The sequence below is a fragment of the Protopterus annectens genome, chromosome 13.part0 (assembly GCF_019279795.1).
Source record: "Protopterus annectens isolate FY-2018-M chromosome 13.part0, PAN1.0, whole genome shotgun sequence".
In the NCBI taxonomy this organism is placed as follows: Eukaryota; Metazoa; Chordata; order Ceratodontiformes; family Protopteridae; genus Protopterus; species Protopterus annectens.
In genome coordinates, this window is record NC_056747.1 from 104,385,107 (window position 1) to 104,408,031 (window position 22,925).

The 22,925-nt window shown below is 42.6% G+C and overlaps 1 protein-coding gene across 1 annotated transcript in view; it reads left to right on the forward strand.

Moving 5' to 3' along the window:
- The window catches only part of TIMM44 (translocase of inner mitochondrial membrane 44), a 1,268,345-nt gene that overhangs the window by 1,071,953 nt on the left and 173,467 nt on the right, over positions 1–22,925 (forward strand). The window contains exon 12 of the mRNA XM_044090681.1: positions 16,111–16,221. Within this exon, the coding sequence (XP_043946616.1) occupies positions 16,111–16,221 (111 nt within the window). The remainder of the gene's footprint in view (positions 1–16,110; positions 16,222–22,925) is intronic.

Genomic DNA, 22,925 nt, shown 5'->3' on the forward strand with positions numbered 1-22,925 from the left:
CAACAGATTGATGCTGTTGTCAACAGATCTGCCTCTGAGTTTTGTTCTGCAGCTATTGAAAAAGTTGTAGAACATTCCAAAATGGAAAGTAGGAACACAGATCGATTTTCCAAAGTCATCATACTGCAGTCTTAATCCCTCTCTCTTCAAAGTACTGACCAAAATGTATTCATATACAAACCTTTTAACACCTATTAGATAACAATCCTTTATCTCACACACAACACAACTTCTGTCCTGGTCATAGCACAGAAACTGCCCTTTTAACTGTCTTAGACCTAGCACATTTACAGGGAATGCAAGGGCTACTCACTCCTTCTCTATTTCTAGTCTTATACAAAGCTTTTAATGCAGTATCCTATTCCCTGTTATTTCACAGATTAGCCACATTGGATATTAGTAACACCATAAAATGTCTCACAAGATCCATTTCTAACGGATCACAGATCTGCTGGGAATGCACTTGCTCTTGTTTTGAGCCTGTTTCATTAGAGGTTTGTCAAGGATCTGACCTTGGACTTCAGTTGTTCATTGTTTTCATCATCCGTGTGCACAGCGTTGTTGATAAAGCTTACCTAGTTTAATATGTTGGGGGCTCTACATTTCATTGGTCTGCATCTAATGCTGTACAGCTACAACAAACAATGCAATACTCCTTTAACGAACCAAAAAAATTAAAATGCCTAAATGACTGTCATTTAATTCAGTACCCCAGACCTCTGTGCAGACCCCAGGCACAATGTATTTACACCCACAGACTAAAGCTGTACTAACATCCAACTGGATCTGTAGCTGTACATGCCTCCTGATCAGCACCTTAATATTACTAACGACTGTCCAAGTACACTTAATCCTAAATATCTAAACCCTTTTTCTTAAGTTCCTCACCCATTTCTTTTAGAGTTACTGCTCCGACTCATCTCATCTCCTCCCCAACTAACATATCCCATTCTAATTGCAACCAGCCACTCCATTTTTTTACAGGCCTAATTCCTAGCTGTACACATCCAGAAGTAGCCTTGTCTGTTGTACTTCTTGTGTGTTAAATGCCGACTCATTTATGTCCCACATTTTTGCATATATTTTTCAGTTATAAATTGTGCTGGATATTGCAGTTTGTAAAGTGAACCCTGTGCAAATCTCCATTATCCTTACTTTCTTGGTGCTTTAACTTGTCCGATTCAGTAAACATGAGGCCAGTGCATCATTTTCTTTTTCATAGTCCTCATCCCTACTACAGATTTATTAGGCATTATTTAAATTCACTTATTGATTGATTTGCAAAGTCTTTTTAGTGGTTAATTTTTGTGAAACGTGTCATTCTTTTTCATGTGTTTTTTTAATGCATTTTTTTTTTTTTTTTTTTTTTTTTTTTTTTTTTTTAAGTCTCACAACATTAAGAAAGCCTTCAGGTGAAACCCTTAGTCATTTGTGGAACATGAGCTGATTTATTGAATGTAATTAAATATTCTTGACCATGAGTGCTATATCTTGTGTGTGTGTGTGTGTGTGTGTGTGTGTGTGTGTGTGTACGCGCATATGTCTGTGTGCATGTGTACACGCATACACGCACGTAATACATACTAAACATCCTTACTGCAATATAGCACGGACTTTTCCCAGAAAGTAATGTAAGAGTAAAAGCTACCGCATGTCCCTTGATAAACCAGACAAAAAAAAACTTTGCAGACAGTATGATGATGCCTGGAAACTGTGGAAGGCAAACCTGTCCGGTGCTAACAAAATACTACATTTTTAGAGCTTCCAACAAAAGGCACTCAACAATAATGCAGCAAAAGCAACTTGCATAAGGCATAAATATTTGTCGTGCAAAGGCTTCCCAAAACACTTCTGGAGGATCCTTAAATCTGTGACAAATGGCCTGTAATCCACTTCAAGCAGACAAACCATCCTTCCTATGGAACAAATGGCCTGTAATCCACTTCAAGCAGACAAACCATCCTTCCTATGGAACTACTTAATGCATAGTCATTTATATGTACTTATCCCATCCCTCTCAGTTTACCTAACTCACAGACAAGACATACCACTAAAGCCGTAGTATTTGCCATTTGTGATCTTAACACTACCCTACTTCAGGAATATATCTTCTAAACAGGTATGGAAGGAACTTGAAACTATACATACAAAATAAGTAAATAAAACATTCAGTACTACATCCACAGTTTATCCAGATAGCCAAAGGACACATCTGCAAGTCATTCTTATACATTTTTATCACACTCTAAAAAGTCATACTTATTAAAAAAAAAAAAAAAAAAAAAAAAGACAAATTCCTTACTTCAGGAAACTCACTACCATAGCCCAAATTTCCAACTTTAAAAAATCCAAGTCCACTTCTGACTACAATCTGAATTCTTTGTCACCTAGGTAAGCTGTTGGAAAAACCTTTTGTATGTGCAACTAATTGATCATCTCTCCAAATGTGGCCTTTTAACTAACAGGCAACATGGCTTTCGGAATGTCGTCTTGCAGAAATGGCACTATAGAGAAAGTCAAATAATGGGTCATCTCTTCATTGCCGTAAAGCTTGCTTTTGGGGTTGTCAACTACACCTTTCTAATTTACAACACTAGCCAACTTTGGTATTTGTAGCAGCACACTATGTTGATGCAATCCATACTAATAGGACCTTTATTACTGCACATGATCCTAGCATGTCCAACAATGGATCATTTTCAGCAGCAATACTTCATGGCACAGTCTTGGGTCCAGTGCTTCTTTTCCTTAATCATTAACACCTACCTTATGATATATCAACCCTTGTGCATTTTATGCAGAGGATCTCATCATCGTATTGCACTTAGAAACGTCCCACAAATAGTATAAGAAAAGCTACAAAATTTCAACATACTAGGGAAGTGACATTGTGACATGCAGCTTCTATTAAACTGTAAAAAAATAAAAAAATAAAAATAACGGTTGTGCTGTTTGTCCCACATCCACATCAAAACTTGACTATCCGTGTAACCCACTGCCTAAACTCACTGAACAAAAGTACCTACGTATAACTTTTGACCAACTCACCTTTGTTCTACACATGTAAAGCACCCAAAATGTAGCATTCAGACAACTTAAGTACATAAGTACACACATTTTCACATATTCCCAGGACACTGCATGAAAGCTCTAGCATTAAAAGTGATGATGTCTAAAGTATAACACAGTCTACCATTATTTACATACTGTATGTGATGGCAGGCAAGATCTGCTGGTTCATAAACCTGGCTGGGCCCAGAGAACATTGCTGTACCTCTTTCTCTAGAAAAATGCAAATGGCACCAGTAACTGTTAGGAGCGCTCTTCTGTTTGATTCTTTGACAATCGGATTAATTCCCAGGTCATACTGCCCGCCTTTAGTGCATACATCGCAGCACAGACAGACAGACAGGCAGACTATTCCCTGTGCTTCTCTACAGACAATGCCATCTGCTTTCTCAAAACCCCAGTATGACAAAGCAGTAGGTGAAAAAGGATTTTCAAAACTTGCATCTGCAGCATGGAAATCACTACCTCAGGATATCCAAAAACAACATGAGTTAAGATATTCAAAATGAGAGCTACTTAATTTTTTTAGTAGTGAATCAAGTGCCAGTACTTCAACAATGGCTAAATCAGACCTGTAACAACTAGCTTATATTTGCACAGTTAAATACAATGTTATTTCTAAATTGAAGAACCACACTAAAAAAGACGCTAAATACAAAAATTCCACACAAGAACAGAATTCAGGTCCAGAAACAGAGAACAGCCACACTGGAGATAATATCCAAAATATTTAATGTCCACAATGTCTAGGATTAAGCACTTTCATACAGGTACTTCATCAATTCTGATATAAAGTTCTTATCATGGAAGACAGCTCTGCTATTAGCAATTACTTCAGCAAGAAGAGTTTCAGAGCTACAGGCCCTCATGGCGATAGGGCCTTTTATCATATTTTACCCAGACAGGGTATCTCTGAGGACAAATCCTACTTTTATGCCTAAGGTCTTTTCCAGTGTGGCTCTTAACCAAACAATTCATCTGCCAACTTTTTATCCAAATCCGCAGAACAAAGGGGAGAGAATTCTGCATTCTTTGGACATACACAGACAGCTAAGATTCTACTTGAGCAGGACTAAAGCTCTAAGAAAAACTGAGCAATTTCTAGTGTCATATGTTGCAGGATCAGAAGGAAAGGCTATTTCAAAGCAGACAATTTCAAAGTGGATAAGCCATTGCATCCGTTTCTGCTACTTACACCATGGCAAACCTGTGCCCAAGGGCATTAGGTCTCACTCCACCAGAGCTGCAGCTACTTCAGCAGCCTTTCTCAGAGGAGTACCAACCAAGGACATTCTAGAGGCTGCTACTTGGAGTTCTGTGCACACCTTTACAAAGCATTACCATTTGCCTCTCTAAGTCCAGGGTAGGCTTTGCCACTGCAGTGCTGCTGGGCCATTTAGCCTCACCTAATGCTGTTTAGCTCCAGCCTCCCAACCATAGCTTTGGGATTCTACCCAAATGTAATGACTGCAACAGTGAAATACGAGGAACATAGTACAGTTGTGTACACTTACCATAAATGTAGATGTTCGAGTGTATTCACTGTTGCAGTCCAGGTTACCCTCCCGCCATCCCCTGTTATTCTACAGTATATCTTTCCTTCTCTATCTTCTACAACCTTTGTGGTGTATTTGCTTGTAGATGAAGGTAAAGTTTATATTGATGCATGTGTATATATATATATATATATATATATATATATATATATATATATATATAATATTGCTACCTTTTTGGGGGCACCTGACATCGGGGGCAAGAAAAACTAAAGAAAATGGCGTCAGCTGCATGTTTTATACCCCTGACGACCTGACATCATGGAAGAGAAGACAGCAACTGACGTAGGACCCAATGGAATTCAGGCCGACTGAGGGCAACCTGCCTGCAGATTACCCAAATGTAATGACTGCAACAGTGAATACACTTGAACATCTACATTTATGGTAAGTGTACACAACTGTACTTTCCTGGTATTCCTTCTGGACAAATGTGGCACTGCATAGGAATCCCTCTTTTATGCCTAAGGTGATTTCAGAATTTGCACTTAACCAGACCATGCAAGTGCCCATCTTCTTTCCTAAGCCTCAAAACTCAAGAGAAAAAAATACTGGATGCCCAACAGTGGTTTTATTGGGAGGATTGCAGAAAGTCCATTGAGCTGTTTGTGTCTTTTGCGAAAGGGAAAGCGGATAAATTTGTCAGCAAACAGATTCTTTCCAGATGTATAGGGCACTGTATTTTTTACAGGCATCAAGAGAAACCTGCCCTAGGATACATAAAGATGCATTCTACTAGCCACAGCCTTCCTTGGTGAGGGGCCTCCACCCAGGCCATTGTTGAACTAGCTGTAAGATCATCTATACACATCTTCTCCAAACTTTATAAGCTGGATGCTGCATCCAAGGCCAGTACATGATTTTCCAGTACTGTCGTGCAAGGCCTTATATAAATAATAAGACCCCCTGCCTAATATTAGCTGCCTTGAAAATCTTCACAGGAAATGAGGATTGCAACAGTGGACACTATGGAGTTAGGAACGTACCATCAGTGTAGATCATCAAGAATTTTCACTGGTGCAGTCCTGGCTTCCTCTCTCCATTAATCACTCCCCCTTTATGTTTTTTCCTTTTGCTGCTTCCTCTCTGGAGCATCCTCTGGGTTGAGGTGGCTCCTTTAACCCTAGGTCATACCTTTCCCTTCACTACCTTACCCCCATCCCTGTTTTGCTTGTCTTCTTGGAGAAATGGGATTGTGGTCTTTGTGGTAAACTTGGGACAGATGCAGATATCCCATCTGGTTCACTGCTATGGGCTCCCCTCCTGGCTGTTGGCCGTTACAAACAATATCTTGAGATGGCATCAGCTGATGCATGGTTTATACTGCCACTGTGGACATACACCTGGATTTAAGGGTATAGCCCAAGCACTGGGAGAGGTTGGAGCGATGGAAGTGTAGACAGTTGGTGGCTACTTGCTGGCAAGGTATCCCAAGAAGTAAAGATTGTAACAGTGAAAGTACTGTAATAGCTACATTTATGGGAAGTTCCTAAAACAGCTGTCCTTTCCTCTTCCTTTTAGTTTAAAGAAGTAAAAAGTCACTTTTCTTTTTGGTTAAAGTGATCTCTACAGCCACTTAAATATTAAGACATCAAAAGACCATTCCACTTTGCCAGCAGTCAGTAATAGTAAAGAGAACATAGTATCAACATTTTCAGTTACAGAATTGTGTATCATTAAAAAAAAATAAGGTTAGATACATTTATATTATTTAAAAATGTTTGAAATAATTAATAATGATGGCTTTGCCTGCAGCAGTAACAGTGGAAGGCAAGAATTTATAAATATATACACCCATGTAAACATGCGTGTGCATGTGTATCTGTATATAAAATTGCACATTTATGTACTGATATGTAACATTTATAAGAGGCAGCAACTAAACAATGAGTGTGTACAAATATACAAGAACTGTATGAGAGAAAGAGAGGACAAGTGATTGAAATACTTGTATCCATACAGGTGATTTGGTTTGCTGTGTTGCTTGCCTTCTGGAGTCCAGCTAGTGTAGTTGGGTTATCAGTCGTGGTCTTTAAAGCATGTGCAGTTGATTCCATCAGGTGGGCATCAAGTAGGAGGCAGAAGTAAGGGTAGTCAGTTAATTCCTTCATGATTTGTGGTAAAGAAGTGGATCTGTTGAGACGGATCTTTCTTTTGTTACCAGCTTACATGTCTGTGTACTAATCCTTCGTGATTGCATAGAATCTCCCTTTCCTTCTCTCCTTTAACTTTCCCATTTGATGTTATCCATGTTTTCATTCATCACCACAGGGTCTTGGATCCGAGCCGGCAGTATTCATCAGACTAATCCAAGGCTCTCTCTCCCATAATGCCCTGCTGCTGTCTGATTCCCACATCTCATTTGTCATGCTTTCTGTGCAGATGTGTTCCTCTGGCTCTGGCTGGTTAAGTAAAAAGCTTCATCATTCTTAGTTTTGTAATTTTTTTAGTGTAGGGTAGTCTAGTTTCACAATTTTACAGCTTTTTATAGAGTAGATTACTCCCCTAACATTAGTTTAGTTAGACTAGGTGTGTGTATGTGTGTGTGTCTGTGCGCGCGCACACTCGCATGTATGGACTTTGGCACCCTTTTGTTTTCTTTCAGCTGTTAGGGCTTTATTTGTTGCTGTAACTTTAGTAGTAGTTGCAGTATGTTTGATGGGCCTGCAGTGTTTAAAAAGTGCACCTAGTGCAGTCGGAAAATGCCTTATTCCAGTATGCATAAGGAGTGTGTTTATTGCTTGGACGCTCTGCATCTGGAGGTTGAGTGCAACCTTTGTTCAGCATTTTGCCCCAGGGCTTTAGCACTGCGCCGCAACAAGTTACTTCTTAAGGGTCTAGTACAAGGGGGTCCTTTTGTTTCTGACCTAAAGAGGAAGCCTCCTCCTTCTCAGCCTGTTCCCACCAAGAAACTATGGCTGTCAGATCCCAAGTCCCTGGATCCAATCCCAGCCAGGTCTGCCGCGGATCCGAAGCCTTTGGAACTGAGAGGCTCTGAGTTTTCTGTTAGATCCAGGTCCTTTCTGGATCAGAGGCCCTCTGATCTGACCAGTTTGTCGGATATGTCTGCTGAGCCAGTTAAGTTTTCAGATCCGACAGGGTCATTGGATCTATTCATAATCTTGGAAGAGCTTTCAGTCCCTTCCACCTCCAAACAGAGACCACTGTCAGCTCCATGACATTGGATCCGTTCCCCAGAGCATGGTAGTAGGTCAGGGAGGTCTCCTTTCTAGTCCACCCACTACTCTTCCTCTTCCAGTTCTTCTAGAAATCTTCTGCCCTCATACATGGACAGGATGATGAGGAGTTTTCTCAAGGCCCAGATAGAGTTGGGTCTCCTGTCATCTCCTGCCCATCTGGCCAGGGGAACTTCTTCCCCTCTAGCTTCTCATTCTCCTCATCCAACCCCATTGGGTTTAGATTCTAGGACCAGGAAGTTTGCAGCTGGATTCCAGCGATGCAGAGTATTCCCCCTTTTTCATCCCTCTCTGGGTCCCTGGCTTATTCTGTTCCTCCACCCTCGGAGTGGGGCGAGTCCCATGCCGGAGTGGTCAGCACCGGCTCTATGGGGGGGGGTCTGGTACCACTTTTTTTGACCAATCCCTTCCTTTCAGAACTTCGGCTTTCGATAGTTTCAGACCAGTATCATCTAGGGGTCGGGAGGGAGCTGTTTCTGGACGCATTCCTCCTCTCCGGGGGGGACTTCTCCCTCGGATGTGGGTGACAGACCTTCTTCAGGTCTGGAATTTCTTCTGCCACACGTCCTGGTCCCTCCTGCCCTCTCTCTACCTTGGCTGGGGAGGCTTCATATCCTGTCCCAAATCAGCCCTCCCGATTGAGCCTTCAGGGCGTTTCCTCCCCTCTGGGAGTCCCTGTCTCTTCTGAGTCCTCCCCGGAGCCCTCAGCAGAGGAGATTCATTATAAGAGAAACTGCAAGAGGAGGCACTTGGACTCCCCTGTGGAGTCTCTCACAGAGGATACAGACCTCGAGGAAAGAGATGGGCCCCCTAGATCTCTGCCCAATGATGTCTCCTTTGGAAACATCCTTGAGCACCTGAAACAAAAGAGCGCATGGTCTCCCCAACCCCCATCTTCAGAAGAGTACACATTTCTGAAGGCTTTTGGGGCGGGCCCATTTACCTCCTGGATGTCCATCCGTGCTGACGAGTTAGTGGATCTGATCACCAGCAAGGCCTGGAAGGAACTGGATACATTGGAACCTGTTCCAAAGAGGGCCGACAAATTCCTTATTCCACCTGCGAACTGTTTGTTCTGAAGCAAAGGAGTACCAGTTGATGCCTTCGTGGTTGCTGCCGCCATGAAGAAGAAGCTAGCAGAGTAGAGTTCCATGGTCCATCTCCCGAACAGGGAGTCTCAGACGATAGACCATTTTGGGAAGCAAGTGTACGACTCGGCTATCTTTGGACTGAGGGTGACTATTTTGGTGCATTTTATCCACCTCCAAAAGGATTTGATTCAAGAACTCTCCACGTCCATTGCAGAGTTATTGCTGATGGAGAACCTCGAGCAGGTGTCTCCCAAGCTTGCCACTCTGACCTCTCTCGCGAATTCCTCGATGAAGCTAATCTCCAGTGCTGTGAATGCTACCTCTTGAGCTGCTGGCATGGGCATTGCCTTGCGGCGTCATGCCTGGCTATGCTTGTGCAGGTTCACGGAACCCTTTAAGGCATCGTTTACTAATGCCCCCTTTGATGGTTCCACTCTCTTTGGACCCTCCGTAAAGGAAACTTTGACCAGCAGTGAGCAGGAAGGGAAGACTCTGTCTGCGGTAGGAATCAAGCTTTCGGTCCTCCTTGAAGACCCAACGGGGGACTAGAAAGATGTGGTTCCATAAGGTGCAGTCTCCCTTTCAGGATGCTCCTGATGAATCTTCTTCCAGAGGCAGGGGGAGAGGTTTCAGTGGATGATGACTCCCTCTTGGCTGGGGGGGTCTGCAAAATTAGGGCTCCAGGGAACCCTTCTCTGAACAGCCCTACCAGAGCTCCAGAAGCATTGCCCGGCTGCTGTGCCCTGATGTGGCAGTCAGGGGTTGCATTTCCCTACATCCACTAGCCTGGACAAAAATCACTTCTGATCAGTGGGTGTTAAGTATCATTTCCAGGCATTATTTCATTCCCTTTTTGGAACCCCCTCCAGTGAGAAGTTATCTCCCTGACATTCCACCCAGTCAGAGGGCTTGGCCATCAAAGAATTTCAACAGTTTCTTCTAAAAAGAGCCATCCAAGAGGTCCCTGCAGGGCAAAGAGGATCCAGTACTTATTCTCTCTTCTTTTTAGTGCCAAAAAAGATAGGGGACCTAAGTTCTATTTTGGATCTCTGCGAGATCAGTCTTTCAGTCAAGAAATCAAAGTTCCATATGGTCACTGCTCAGTCCATTCTTGCCCCTCTTACGCAATGACAATTGGATGTGCTGAGTAGATCTCCAAGATACCTACTATCACATCAAGATAGAAAGGAGACATCTTTACTTCGTCTTGGGGCCAATCATTATCAGTTCAGAGCCCTACCCTTCGCCTTTTGGTCTCACCACAGCCCCCCGGGTGTTTACCAAATGCATGGCAGTGGCAGCGGCTCACCTGCGTCTGCAGGGGTTCCAGGTCTTTTCGTACCTGTATGATTGACTCCTCATAGCACACTTTGAGCCATCTACTGACTCAGGTGATTCAGTATGTTCTTCCCTCTTCCGTCAGCTGGGCATATCTGATCCCCACACAACGGTTAGCATTCATAGGAGTTCAGGTGAACTCCATGTCAGAGATTGCAACTGTGTGTCTGTGCAGAATTCAATTGATACAGAAACAGGTCTCACAGATTTTGGACCTGCCTCACCCCCCAGTTCATTTGGTTTTTCGGGCTGTTGGTTCCATGGCCTCAGCTATTCTTCTTGTTCCTCTGGCCAGGTACCACACGCGGGTGTTACAATGGACTTTAGTGGGCCAGAGGTCGGCTCATCTTCATCCCCTGTCTATGACCATAAAGCTGATGCCTGTGTGCAGACGTCACCTCCAGTGGTGGCTTCAGTCGCAGGATCTCTCTCGGCAGGCCTTTCTCACTCCCTCCCTCCATCCACGGCCACAGTGATCACGGACACCTCCCTCCTGGCGTGGGGGTATTTTCGGGGGAAGACTGTCCAAGGCACATAGTCCCCATTAGAGATCAAGTTACATATAAACATTCTAGAGATGAGGACAGTTCCTCTGTCGTTGCAAGCCTTCCAGGACTGCCTTACTCTAGGGATGATTGCACTCCAGACAGACAACATGGTGGTCATCTGGTATGTCAGCAAACAAGGAGGAACACACTTTTACTCATTGTGCAGAGAGGCTGAGAGTGTGGAATGGGCTATGTCCTCCAGCCGCTTCCTTATTGCAGTGCAGATACCCGGGGATTCCAACATGTTGGCCAGCAGGCTCAGCAGATCTAGCTTGAGTCCTCATGAGTGGTCCCTCAATTCTTCAGTTGTGAAGCAGATTTTTGACCGTTGGTGTCAGCCGTGCTGTGACCTTTTTGCCTCTCCAATCAGCCACAAATGTAGCGGGTATTTCACCCTGGTCCCCACTCGGGGAGTCTCCAAGGGACGCTCTAGCCCACGATTGGCTCCGGGTCTCCTTTACGCATACCCTCCTGTTCCCTTAATACCAAAAGTTCTGTAGAAAGCGCAATGCCTGAGGACATCCCTTAACTTCATTGCCCCTTTCTGGCCTTGTCAGCCATGGTTCTCCTTCATCAAATCTCATCTGAAGTATCTGCCATGGATACTAGATCCCTGTCAAGATCTGATTTCCAACCCGTGGGGGCTTCCTCTCACAAACCTTCCGACCCTCCACATAACCGCATGGTTTCTCCAGTTCCAGTGATAATTAAACAGTCCAGGCTTGCATCCCCCATTAAACGCATTATTTTGGCCTCCCTGAAACCTTCTACCAGGAAAGTGTATAGCAGCAAGTGGGAAAGGTTTTCAGTCTGGGCCAGGTGCAGGAATCTGGATCCCTTTTTCTGCTTTGGTTTCAGATATATTTTTGTCCTTGTCCTCCCTTTTCCAAGAGGGAGCAGGTTTTTCCACTATTAAGTTTCAGTTGGCAGCGTTTTTTTGATTTTCATGAGAGCTCTGAGCCCACCTTTTCATCTAGGCTTTGTAAAGCATTTCTGAAAGGGGTCTTTCTGCTGAGTCCCTCAATTAAGGACCCTTCGCCTCCTTAGATGTCACGTTGGTTCTGTAGTCTTTAACTAGGAGCACCTTTGAGCCTGCCAATTCTTGTGATCTTAGGTTTCTGTCTTGGAGGATAGCCTTTCTGGTTGCTATCACTTTAGCTAGGAGGGTTTCAGAATTGGAGGCTCTCTCCTTTACTTCATCTTATTTGACCTTTCACAAGGATAGGGTCTCTCTGGGAAAGCATCCCTCCTTCTTACCCAAGGTTGTTTACGAGTCAACCCTTAATCAATGCATTCAGATTCCAGTATTTTTCCCCAACTGTTCCAACAGGAGAGAGTATATACTTCGTACCTTGGATGTTCACTGACAGCTTTGGTTCTACTTGCACAGGACTAAGGGTTTTCATAAGTCAGAGCAACTTTTTCTGGCCTTCTCTGATAGCAGGCATGACCTTTCAGTCTCCAAGGTCACTATTTCTAAATGGATATTTAGCTGCATCTCTATGGTCTATAATCTGAACCACCTGGAGATTCCAGGTCATGTTAGAGCCCATTCTACTAGGTCTGTGGCGACTACTTCAGCTTTCACAGCAAGACTTTCTATGATATCTGTGCTGCTGCCACTTGGTGTAATCTTCACACATTTATATCCCATTACAAACTGGATTTAATAAAACAAAAAAATAGTCTAGTTTTTTGCTTGTCAGCTTTCTTTTAACAAACTGGATTTAATTTCTAGGAGTAGGGCTTCTTTTGTCTCCACAGTGCTCCGGCATGTACTTCTTGAAGCCTCCCTGGATGTATGGTAGCTGAGGACTCTGACCCTGTTGTTATTGAATGAAGACGTGAATAACATCAGATAAAGAGTTATGTATTTATCGTAACTTGGCGTCTGTGTTATCCCATGTCTACATTCATCATATTTCCCATCTGCCATCCCCCACCTGGTTTGATCGTGGAGGAAGGAAATTTGGAGTGGTTTTCACTCTACCTTTGTAGGAGTCGCTCAGGAGTATAGTGGCAAACTCGATCTGGGAATCGGAGATTAGCAGGGCATTATGGGAGGGGGAGGAGCCAGAGCCTTGGATCCATCTGTTTAATATTGCTGGCTCCGATCCAAAACCCTTTGGTGATGAATGAAAACACACAGGGTAACACAGATGCCAAGTTATGTTAAGTACATAATTCTTTTTTTTCTACATTCGCCTCTCATCTAATCCACACATTACTGTCTTGCGAACTTTACATCTCATGCACCCTAAGACTGCATTTCCTGTAGCTCTGATCCCTTCATATTTCTAACTACAGTCATGTTCTGTCACATACTTTTACTAATGCATTGTGCAAACTTTATATTGTGAAGGTATGCCAGATTATGTATTATCCTACTGTGGACATTACTTGTATGAATATACTCCTGAGACGCACATGTAAACTGTGTAGTAATGATCTACATAACTTGTAAATCGTTTTAGATATTATTTTTTAATACTTGAACAGTTTTACTTTGATCTGTGTAGTATTGTAAAGTATTTGTTATTAAATGAAAATAACATTTGTATGCAGTTTTGTGCTATAAAATGATTCCATGCAATTTTGTGCTGTATACACCTGGGTTGTGGCTGAAAAGGGTCCAAAGAACAGTCCCCCTACCTGGTGAGTAAACACAAAAAACAAGCAAGCAAATTAATTAATTAAATAGATAAGTAATCAGTGCATGGGTAGAGTTTTTAGTTATTAGTTTCTTCTTTAAGGGAAGGCAGTAGTTGGTGTGGGCCAGGTTAAAGACTTGGGTGTTTAATAGATAAATGGTCCTAGTAGTTTTTGAAAGTGTTAAATCCCTGGGAATTGTAAAAAAAGTAGATACTTTTGGACATCTGAAAGACGAGTTAAGATATCCTCTGTCCTCCTGATAGAGGACATCTTAACTCATCTTTCAGGTCATATTGTAAAAAAAACAATAAGATCTGAAAGATGAGTCAAGATATTCTCTATCGGGAGCAAATAAGAGGACTAAAAAGAATCTCAAGTACGACCTAGAATAAACAGAAAACAAACCATGATTACTGACTTCTAAACAAGGATTTTTTTCTTCCATTGAAAGTGTTCACTGAGGAACTAGAGAGTCTTCACGTCAGAATAAAATGTTTGATCTTGCATGTAATTTTATTAGTAAGTAATACAGTGAGACCAGCCATGCCAGGGAGAGTTCAAACAAAGGCATCATCTCTGATACATCAGTGTGGGAGGAGGTGGGCATGACTTAAACATCAAACACTTTTCAAATACCCCAAGTCCAAAAGTATCTACTTAATGACAGCCTAAATTGAACTCTTGTTCATATCTTATAGTGTTTCGTAGAGACAGGGATAGCCTTCACCCTTGCAACGAACTCTTCCTTAATGCCGAAGGTAGTATGTGAATTGATGTGTTACCTAGACTATTCAGCTATCAGTTTTCTCTCCTAACTTTCAGAACAAATGAAGGATCTCATTTGCTTTTGGAGATTCACAGGCAGATCCAGTATTGTCTGACAAAGGCCAAAGAATTCAAATGGTCTGAGTAGCTATTCTTTTCATTCATGCAAGGTAAGTAGGGTAAGTCTGCCCCAGTAACTAAGAATCTGTTACCATTCCAATGGGAAGTACTTATGAGACAGTCTGATTCCAGTCCACCAGGGGAGCTGCAACCACAGCTGTCTTCTTTTAGGAGTACTTGTGAGTCAGCCACATGTGCACACCTTCAGGCACTGCAGGTAATATCTTCAGTCAAGGAGCAGTGCTGGTGTTTCCACCTCTGTCCTTCAGGTTTTATCGTGAACTTCTACCCATAGGGCCAGTAACTGTTTTAGTTTTCTTCCCAGGGCTAAGGAATTATACTGCAGTGGTGACTCCTGCAGCAAGCTTAGTGCATGTGTTTGAGTACACTTACTGTAACTGCAGGTGCTTGAATGGATGAGGCATTAAATCGGAGTCCTTTCAGCTACAGTTAGTGGTAGCTCAGGTGGATGTAACCGATCCCATGACACTTATAGAAAACAGGAAGGGAAAGATGTTCTTCGTGGTCTGGGCCCAAGCAGGTGACGCAGTAAGAATGAAAATCTCAGTGTGGTATTTGCTTTCCACAGGCGAGACAATTGTTAACTTTTTCGGTTAGTGCAAGAAAAAAGGATCCTCAATGGAGTACTTAGCTTTAGAAAACTTCAGCTTCAATTCAGAAGACAAAACTCAGGTAGCAGCCGACCGGTACTTGTGTGAACTGCTTCTGCTTCGGGCTCCCCGGCAACAAAGATCGATGCAATGGCATCAGCTGCCTTACTTTATACTACTGATGACTGACGTCAGTCCTGAAGTGACAGCAACCGACACAGAAATACTAAGCCTCTGGTATTCGGGCCAGCCGAGGGCTACCCTGGCAAGGATAACCCAAATGTGATGACTGCAGCAGTGAATACACTCGGACATCTACATTTATGGTAAGTGTACACAACTGTACTTTCCCCTGATACCCTGGGCAAATTTCCCCCAGTAGTATAAGTACCACCTCAGCTTTCCTCTGAAAACAGGCTACCAGCCTAGTGGGGCTAACACAGTTAACAAAGGATAATTAAAAATAAAATGGGGTTACTGCAGGGACGTGGGTACTCGGTCACCATCACTTATCTTTCCATAGAACCTTGCATCCTTTGCAAGAGTAGGCATTAGGCTGGAAGAGACAAGGCATGCAACCCAAAACTAAACTCAGTGTGCTACCATGTCTCTAAGGAAGACCCTAGCTTTGGGCATACAAATTATGCTTCAGTTACCCTAGCCTAGAGAGCCAGGAACAAGAGAAAACAGGAAGTAATGCTTACATGTTTTGCCAGCTTGTGTCCCTGCAACCATAACTGCCACTATCATTTCTGTTTTATATTTGTTTCCTGTCTGCATGCAGTGGTGGCCTGCATACATCAGATGTCCCTGTCAGTGAGTTGCCTTGTTGAATTTCCTGCATTCCACAAGCTTTCCTGTCAGTGTGATGTACGTTTGGTTTCTCTAGATCACATTTAGAAAGGTTGTACTTATTTTACACATTCAGAGAGGTACAGTGGTTAATAAACAGATTGGTGAAGTATAATTTAAGCTACATTAATGTGAATACTTTCTTGGTTACTGCATCGTCGGGCAGGTTACATTTCCCTTGTATAACATACTTGTTGGGGGAGGCTTATCAAATGTTTATTACAAAGGAGAAATTCATTCATACAGTTTGCTTTTGTATCTTTTTTCTGTCTGTTTAAGAACATTTCCACTAAAAAAAGTTTTTCTTGCAGTTGGCAATGGGCAAAATGATGGAGCAGGGTCCAGTATTGATTATCACCTTCCAGGCTCAAATTGTTATGGTAATCAAGAATGCAAAAGGAGAAGTGGTTGAAGGAGATCCTGTAAGTATATATTTTACAAAGCTGTAGAACTGACTTCTCATCAGTTGTGAAAATTGTAGAGTAAACCCTATAATCATTGCTGTCAGTTTTAGCCTGGTCCCCCCCCCCCACTGTTCTTCAGTTTGAAAACAGAACAGTTAAGTTCATCTTCTTATTGCAAGTACATGAAAGTGTCTTTGAGACTGTGTTTTTTATTCATGTATGTTAGTACTCCTTTTTTTATTGCAGGGGCTAGTAAAAAAAAGCTGAAACTACTCCAGAGTTGTAGCAACAACGCTCATACCAAATAGCAAAGCTTCTGTTCTCCCTTATAGTGAAGCCTTCCTGTGTGTCACTTACTGGAGCTGCAGTTTTTTTTTTTTTTTTTAAACATTTGTTGACCGGGAAAGTCCGACTAGGTTCCACAGATCCTGTTTTCAGCGGAGGCCCGGGGAGAAATGCTCCAGAACTGCATAAGGGCAAAATCCCACCCTCCCATCCTGCAGTTCGCGAACTGCACAAGGGCAAAATCCTACCCTGCCATCCTGCAGTTCCCAAACTGCACAAGGGCAAAATCCTACCCTGCCATCCTGCAGTTCCCAAACTGCACAAGGGCATAATGCTGCCCCTCCATCCCAAAACTGCACAAGAGCATAATGCTGCCCCACCATCCTGCAGTTCCAGAACTGCACAAGGGCATAATGCTGCCCCGTCGTCCTGCAGTTCCAGAACTGCACAAGGGCATAATGCTGCCCCGTCTTCCTGCAGTCCCAGAAATGCACAAGGGCATAATGCTGCCCCGCCATCCTGCAGTCCCAGAACTGCACAAGGGCATAATGCTGCCTTGCCATCCTGCAGTTCCAGAACTGCACAAGGGCATAATGCTGTCCTGCCATCCTGTAGTTCCAGAACTGCACAAAGGCATAATGCTGCCCTGCCATCCTGCAGTTGCAGAACTGCACAAGGGCATAATGCTGCCCTGCCATCCTGTAGTTCCAGAACTGCACAAGGGCATAATGCTTCCCTGCTATCCTGCCATTAGTATATATTTTGCTAGAATATCACATCAGCATGTTGTATATGGACATAATATAATGTACATCATTCTCCTTTATTCAAGAATTTATTTTTACATAGCATTTGTTAGGGTGGTTTGATAAATGTCAGTTACACACACTACAGTAGTGGTTTTGTTTCTTGGCTTCTGGTGCTCATTTCTGAACTGATTTCTAACTCTGGCAGTCTTCATCACACAAAATAGTAAACCAGAACTGCCTAGATGAGTGGTACCTGCATGCCTGGAAAATTAAAATGAAAAAGAGGTAGCATCCAGGGAAAAGTGTAGTACACACTTCTGTCAAAATAATAGCTAGTAATTGGTGCATTTCTTTCTTGTTTTACTATATATCTGTTAAGAGTGGACCTGTGTACAGCTATTGCATTGTTTGTTATAGATCAATTTATTATTTTATGGTAGTTTTGTAGCAGTATAGTGACTCAGTAGTTAAGCTCTGCATTTTAGAAGCAGGGTCATAGGTTCAGTCTTGATCTCTGTTGTTGGATTTTGTGGAGTTTTTACCCTTGTCCTGCATTTCCATTCAACTGTGATCTCTAGTCACTGAACATGTGTAGAGTTTAAACTTTCTTCCCATGTCTGCTTGAGTTTTCTGTTTGTTCCGAAGTTTTATCCCATCTTCCAAAAACATGCTGTTTGATTTGCTACTGTAAGATGTCCCTAGAAATTGCATTTTATCCTTGCTCTTGCATCCTAGATCATGACCGAAAAGATCCATGATAACAAGTTTATCCAGTTAAAAAAATGAAACCCCTCTGGCTTTACATACCCAGAATGTTTATTTGGAATTAAAATGAGATTTTTGCCATTAAGACAAAACTCTCATAAACTTTCCTTGTGTTTCCTCTACAGGCTTACATTTGCATTTATCCTGCCATCATCTCCAGTGTAGAATTTTTTTTTTTTTTGAGAAGAAGGGTTGTGATATGGGAAATGAGAAGGATTAGTATCCTTTGGTGCACGTCATGATGTCACACTTCATACTGAGACAGGGCATTTACTTCCCAAACCTGACAGTACCAGCATTATCTAAGTGGTCAGGTGCTGGCTTGATTACAAGACAAAACCTGCAGCTGCACTGTCTGTTTTGCTTGGAGGAGAGGATCACATTGTGAGTCACTGCCGTGCATAACAACAGTTCAGCTTTTCCACCAGAAGACACAGGAGGGAGTATTGTACCAGTCGAAAAGTGCCAAGCACATGGGTAGTAAGTGAAACTGCCCAAAAGTGGTTTCAGTGGAGGATCCTATATGGGCCTACAGATCTTTGTCACAATAACATCAGGGGCTGAGGTCCATGAGATGGTCTCCCAATCCCCATGTGCTGCAACCTTATCCTCAGTTGGTGAGGATTTAAATTCTTTTGCATCTGTTTTCACTGATGGAGGCTTATGAGAGGTGCACCTTCATCAGTCCACTGTGCTAGAGGCATTTTGGGGTGCTAACACTGCCCAGCTCCCCTGGTTGAATAGCTGAAACATGCTTGCAAACATCCTGCTTCTTCAAGCTGTCCCATGAGTCCCCCAGTCTGAACTCTGGGGTAACACATGTGGCCAAGGAGAGTTCTGAAACCCCTCTTCCCATGACTTGCAGGGCTTGATGGTTGAGAATGAGGAGGGCAGCTAGTTCCTCCTACACTAGGGTCTGCGTTTCAGACCCTGGACTTCAGACACATTTATGAAGTCTACTGGGGCATGTTTTAACAAACACAGGAACACAGACTTGGGAACGGGGCCTAATGCCAGCAGTGGGTCCAATAAAGGTTTCTCAAGCCCCTGTAACACATTTGGAGGAATGTCACTGTTTTGTCATCCAACACCTGTTGCTCAGTTTCACATTATTGACCCAGTTCCATGATTGAGCACTTCCTATCTGGAGATGCTGGAGGGCAGGGGTGTCCCATCCTCTCTGCCTCCAGAGAGGAATTGAAGGATACTTGTATCTGCCCACCAGACAATCACCTCCTTTGGAAAAACATGGTCTGCCATGTACTTTCCTTGAGCCCCCCCCAAGTCCTTCTCCCCAGAAATGGCTTGAATGAGTGTTGGGGAATGAAAAAGGTGTCTTGCTGCACACCCCCCAGGACTTTTGATCAAAAATGCCATTGAAGTAGCACGGGGGTACCTTGCTGATGCCTTCTTCAGCCCCAGATAAGTGCCATGATATCCTGAACGGTCATGCTAAAGCTGAGTCCTACATGCAGTGTTTCTCTTCAGTACATTATAGAACCTGAATATTGCAGCATTTTACCACCCTTTTACTAAACAAGGAAATCAAAGCTTTGGACATTTTGGAAAAGGGGGCATTACCCTTTGCCACCTTTGGATTTAGTTCTCATTGTAATGTCTGGATGTTTGTCAGAACATTCTATTAACAGTACTGATAATGTGGAAGGCCTGTTTTGGACACTGTAGCTACTATTTTGAAAGATACAAAAAGTTTTCTAGAAGATTTGTATGAATGGACAGGGACAACTTCTGATAATAATGACTTTTATATGTGTTACTTTAGACAGAACATCATTTTCGACCATCCTCAATGAATTTGGTGTAGAAAGTATTTGGACTTTCTTGAGCACGAAAACAGATTTTAGTGCTAATAAAGCTGAGCTGATTTGTACCTCTTAGAGCTCTTATTAGAGAGTAATGCTTTTATATTTGAGGAAAATGATTGTATTCAGAGAATGGGTGTAGCTATGTGCACTGTATGTGCCAATCATCATCTTCTTTCGGCTGTTCCCGTTAGGGGTCACCACAGCAGGATCACCTGTTTCCATTTCTTCCTGTCCTCTGCATCTTGCTCAGTCACACCAACCACCTGCATGTCCTCTCTCACCACATCCATAAACCTTATCTTAGGCCTTCCTCTTTTCCTGTTACCTGGTAGCTTCATCCTTAGCATCTTTTTCCCAATATACTCTGCATCCCTCCTCAGCACATGTTCACACCAACGTAATCGTGCCTCTCTGGCTTTGTCTCCAAACCTTCCAACCTGGGCTGACCCTCTAATATACTTATTCCTAATCCTGTCCATCCTCGTCACACCCAGTGCAAATCTTAACATCTTTAATTCTGCCACATCCAGCTCATACTCCTGCCTTTTTGTCAGTGCCACTGTCTCCAACCCATATAACATATCTGGTTTCACTACCCTCTTGTAGACCTTCCCTTTCACTCTTACAGGTACTCGTCTGTCACAAATCACTCCTGACACTCTTCTCCACACACTCCATCCTGCCTGTACTCTCTTCTTCACCTCTCTTCCACACTCACCATTACTCTGAACTACTGACCCCAAGTATTTAAACTCATCCACCTTCGCCACCTCTACTCCTTGCATCCTCACCATTCCTTTATCCTCCCTCTCATTCACACACATATATTCTGTCTTAGTCCTGCTGACCTTCATTCCTCTTCTCTCTAGAGCATATCTCCATCTCTCCAGGGTCTTCTCCACCTGTTCCCTACTCTCACTACAGATCACAATGTCATCTGCAAACATCATAGTCCACGGGGACTCCTGTCTGATCTTGTCTGTCAACCTGTCCATCACCATTGCAAATAAGAAAGTGCTCAGAGCTGATCCTTGATGTAACCCCACCTCCACCTTAAACGCATCCATCACTCCCGCCGCTGACCTCACTGCTGTCACACTGCCCTCGTACATATCCTGTACCACTCTTACATACTTTTCTGACACTCCTGACTTCCTTATACAATACCACAACTCCTCTCTAGGCACCCTGTATGTGCCATTACATATGCAAATTTAGTTTTGACACTGTGGAAACATGAGAAAGTATTTACAAACATCTTTTTTAAGTCAATATATTTCTACAGATGTTTTGTGGAAGATATTTTTATCATCTGGGTTGACACTGGAGAGCACTTGTAGACCTTGTGGAGTTCTTGCACAGTACCAATACATTCCTTAAATTCGGTTATCAGTCACCAGCTGAGTATACTGATTTTCTTTTTGTTACAGTCAAGAGAAATTAATTGAAACAGCCTAATACTAGTTTATACAGAAACAATTGCAAGAATACACTCTTACTCAAGTCTGGCATGCATCCAGTGCATATTACAAAGAATGTCCTCAAGGGTCAGTTTTTGAGGCTTATGAGGTTACATAGTGTGGGTGCTGACATGAATCAAGCCTTTTCTAATTTGAGGGTGGATTTCATTAAGAGGGGGTATAGAACGATTGATATAGATACCTGTATTAAAGAAGTGCTGACCAATAGGGATACAAAGGGGAAACATTATTTCATACGTAGAAGCAGTAATAGTCTTGCTGTGAGCAATGAAACCACTTTGGTTAATACCAGGAGTAGACCGGTTTTTGCCTATTCCAATTATATCAACTTGGTATGTGAAGTGACGAGAAAGTACTGGCTGATCCTTTTAGCGGACACTGAGATTAGTAAGATAATTGATACTGACACAATATTTAGTTTTAGGAATAATCTGTCCCTCAAAGGGCAATTGTGCTACAAAAATGCGAACAGAGTTCATAGACAAGACTCTGAACATAGTGGCACTTTTGTGTAGGACATGTAGAGCATATAATTTTATTTTTGCATGCACATCCTATTATCATGAACAGACAGGTTTCAAGTGGAGTCTGATTTTTTTGCAAATTGCAGGAGTACAGATTTGATTTATATGGCATGCTGTGGTGTATGCAGTGCCTTTTATGTTGGAATGACTAACCACAGCCTAAGAGAGGGAGTACTCGAACATGCGAATGATGTTCGCAGGGGGAAGATACCAGTGCTTTGACAAGACATGTGAGAGAGAAGAGGGAGGAACATTGCTTTATGTTTTTTGTTTTAGAATTAATCAATAAGAACAATAGAGATGGGGACTTAAGAAACAGAACGGAGTCTGAGGAGCAAAAATGGATTATTTTGCTTAAGTCTTATATAGAACCTGTGCTTAATGAGAAACTAACATTGAAACCATTTCTAAGGAGCTGTACACTTAGACATTAAGCGGACGTTGCTTTTATGCAGGTTTGGTTCTTTTCGAGTTTGTTGATTGGTTGGGAGATTTTTGGTTTTATAAATGGGATGTAGCAATTAGCAATGATTTCAGGAAATGATATCATCCCTCATTTTAGTGATTGGTATTTCTTAGTATTTTAAACATGCGTTTTTCATTCTGTTTTATGGTCTGAAGAAGGAAGTTGTTTCTGAAAGCACTAACCTGTTTGTTGTATTAAAAATTTGCTACCTTCAAGCCTTAGTAGTGTTTTTGGAGCCTTATTTGTTTCTTTTATAAAGTTTTGTGCTTTTATCTGGCTGCCATATCTTTTTAGTCTCCCTTCGAAGAGCTCTCCTTTGGGGATACTATTTCTTGTATGCTGGAATATTTTAAATGGGGACTGTTCTCAGGCTTCTGACATTCAAAAGAGGTATTATGAACTCCTCCAGATGGAGTCCCTTAAGCCCTCTGCTGTCCCTCCAGTCGTGGCTGCCCTTTTTAGCAGCTTCTGTGGTCCAAATTCTCAACCTCCAGCCCCTACGAAACCTGACAGATTTTACAAAGTGCTCAATCTCAATGAGTGTAAGTTTCTCTACAAATGTCCTTCCGCTAATCATTCTGTAGTGTCTGTTTCTTCTGACAAACACTCTAAGCTTTTGCCTTCTA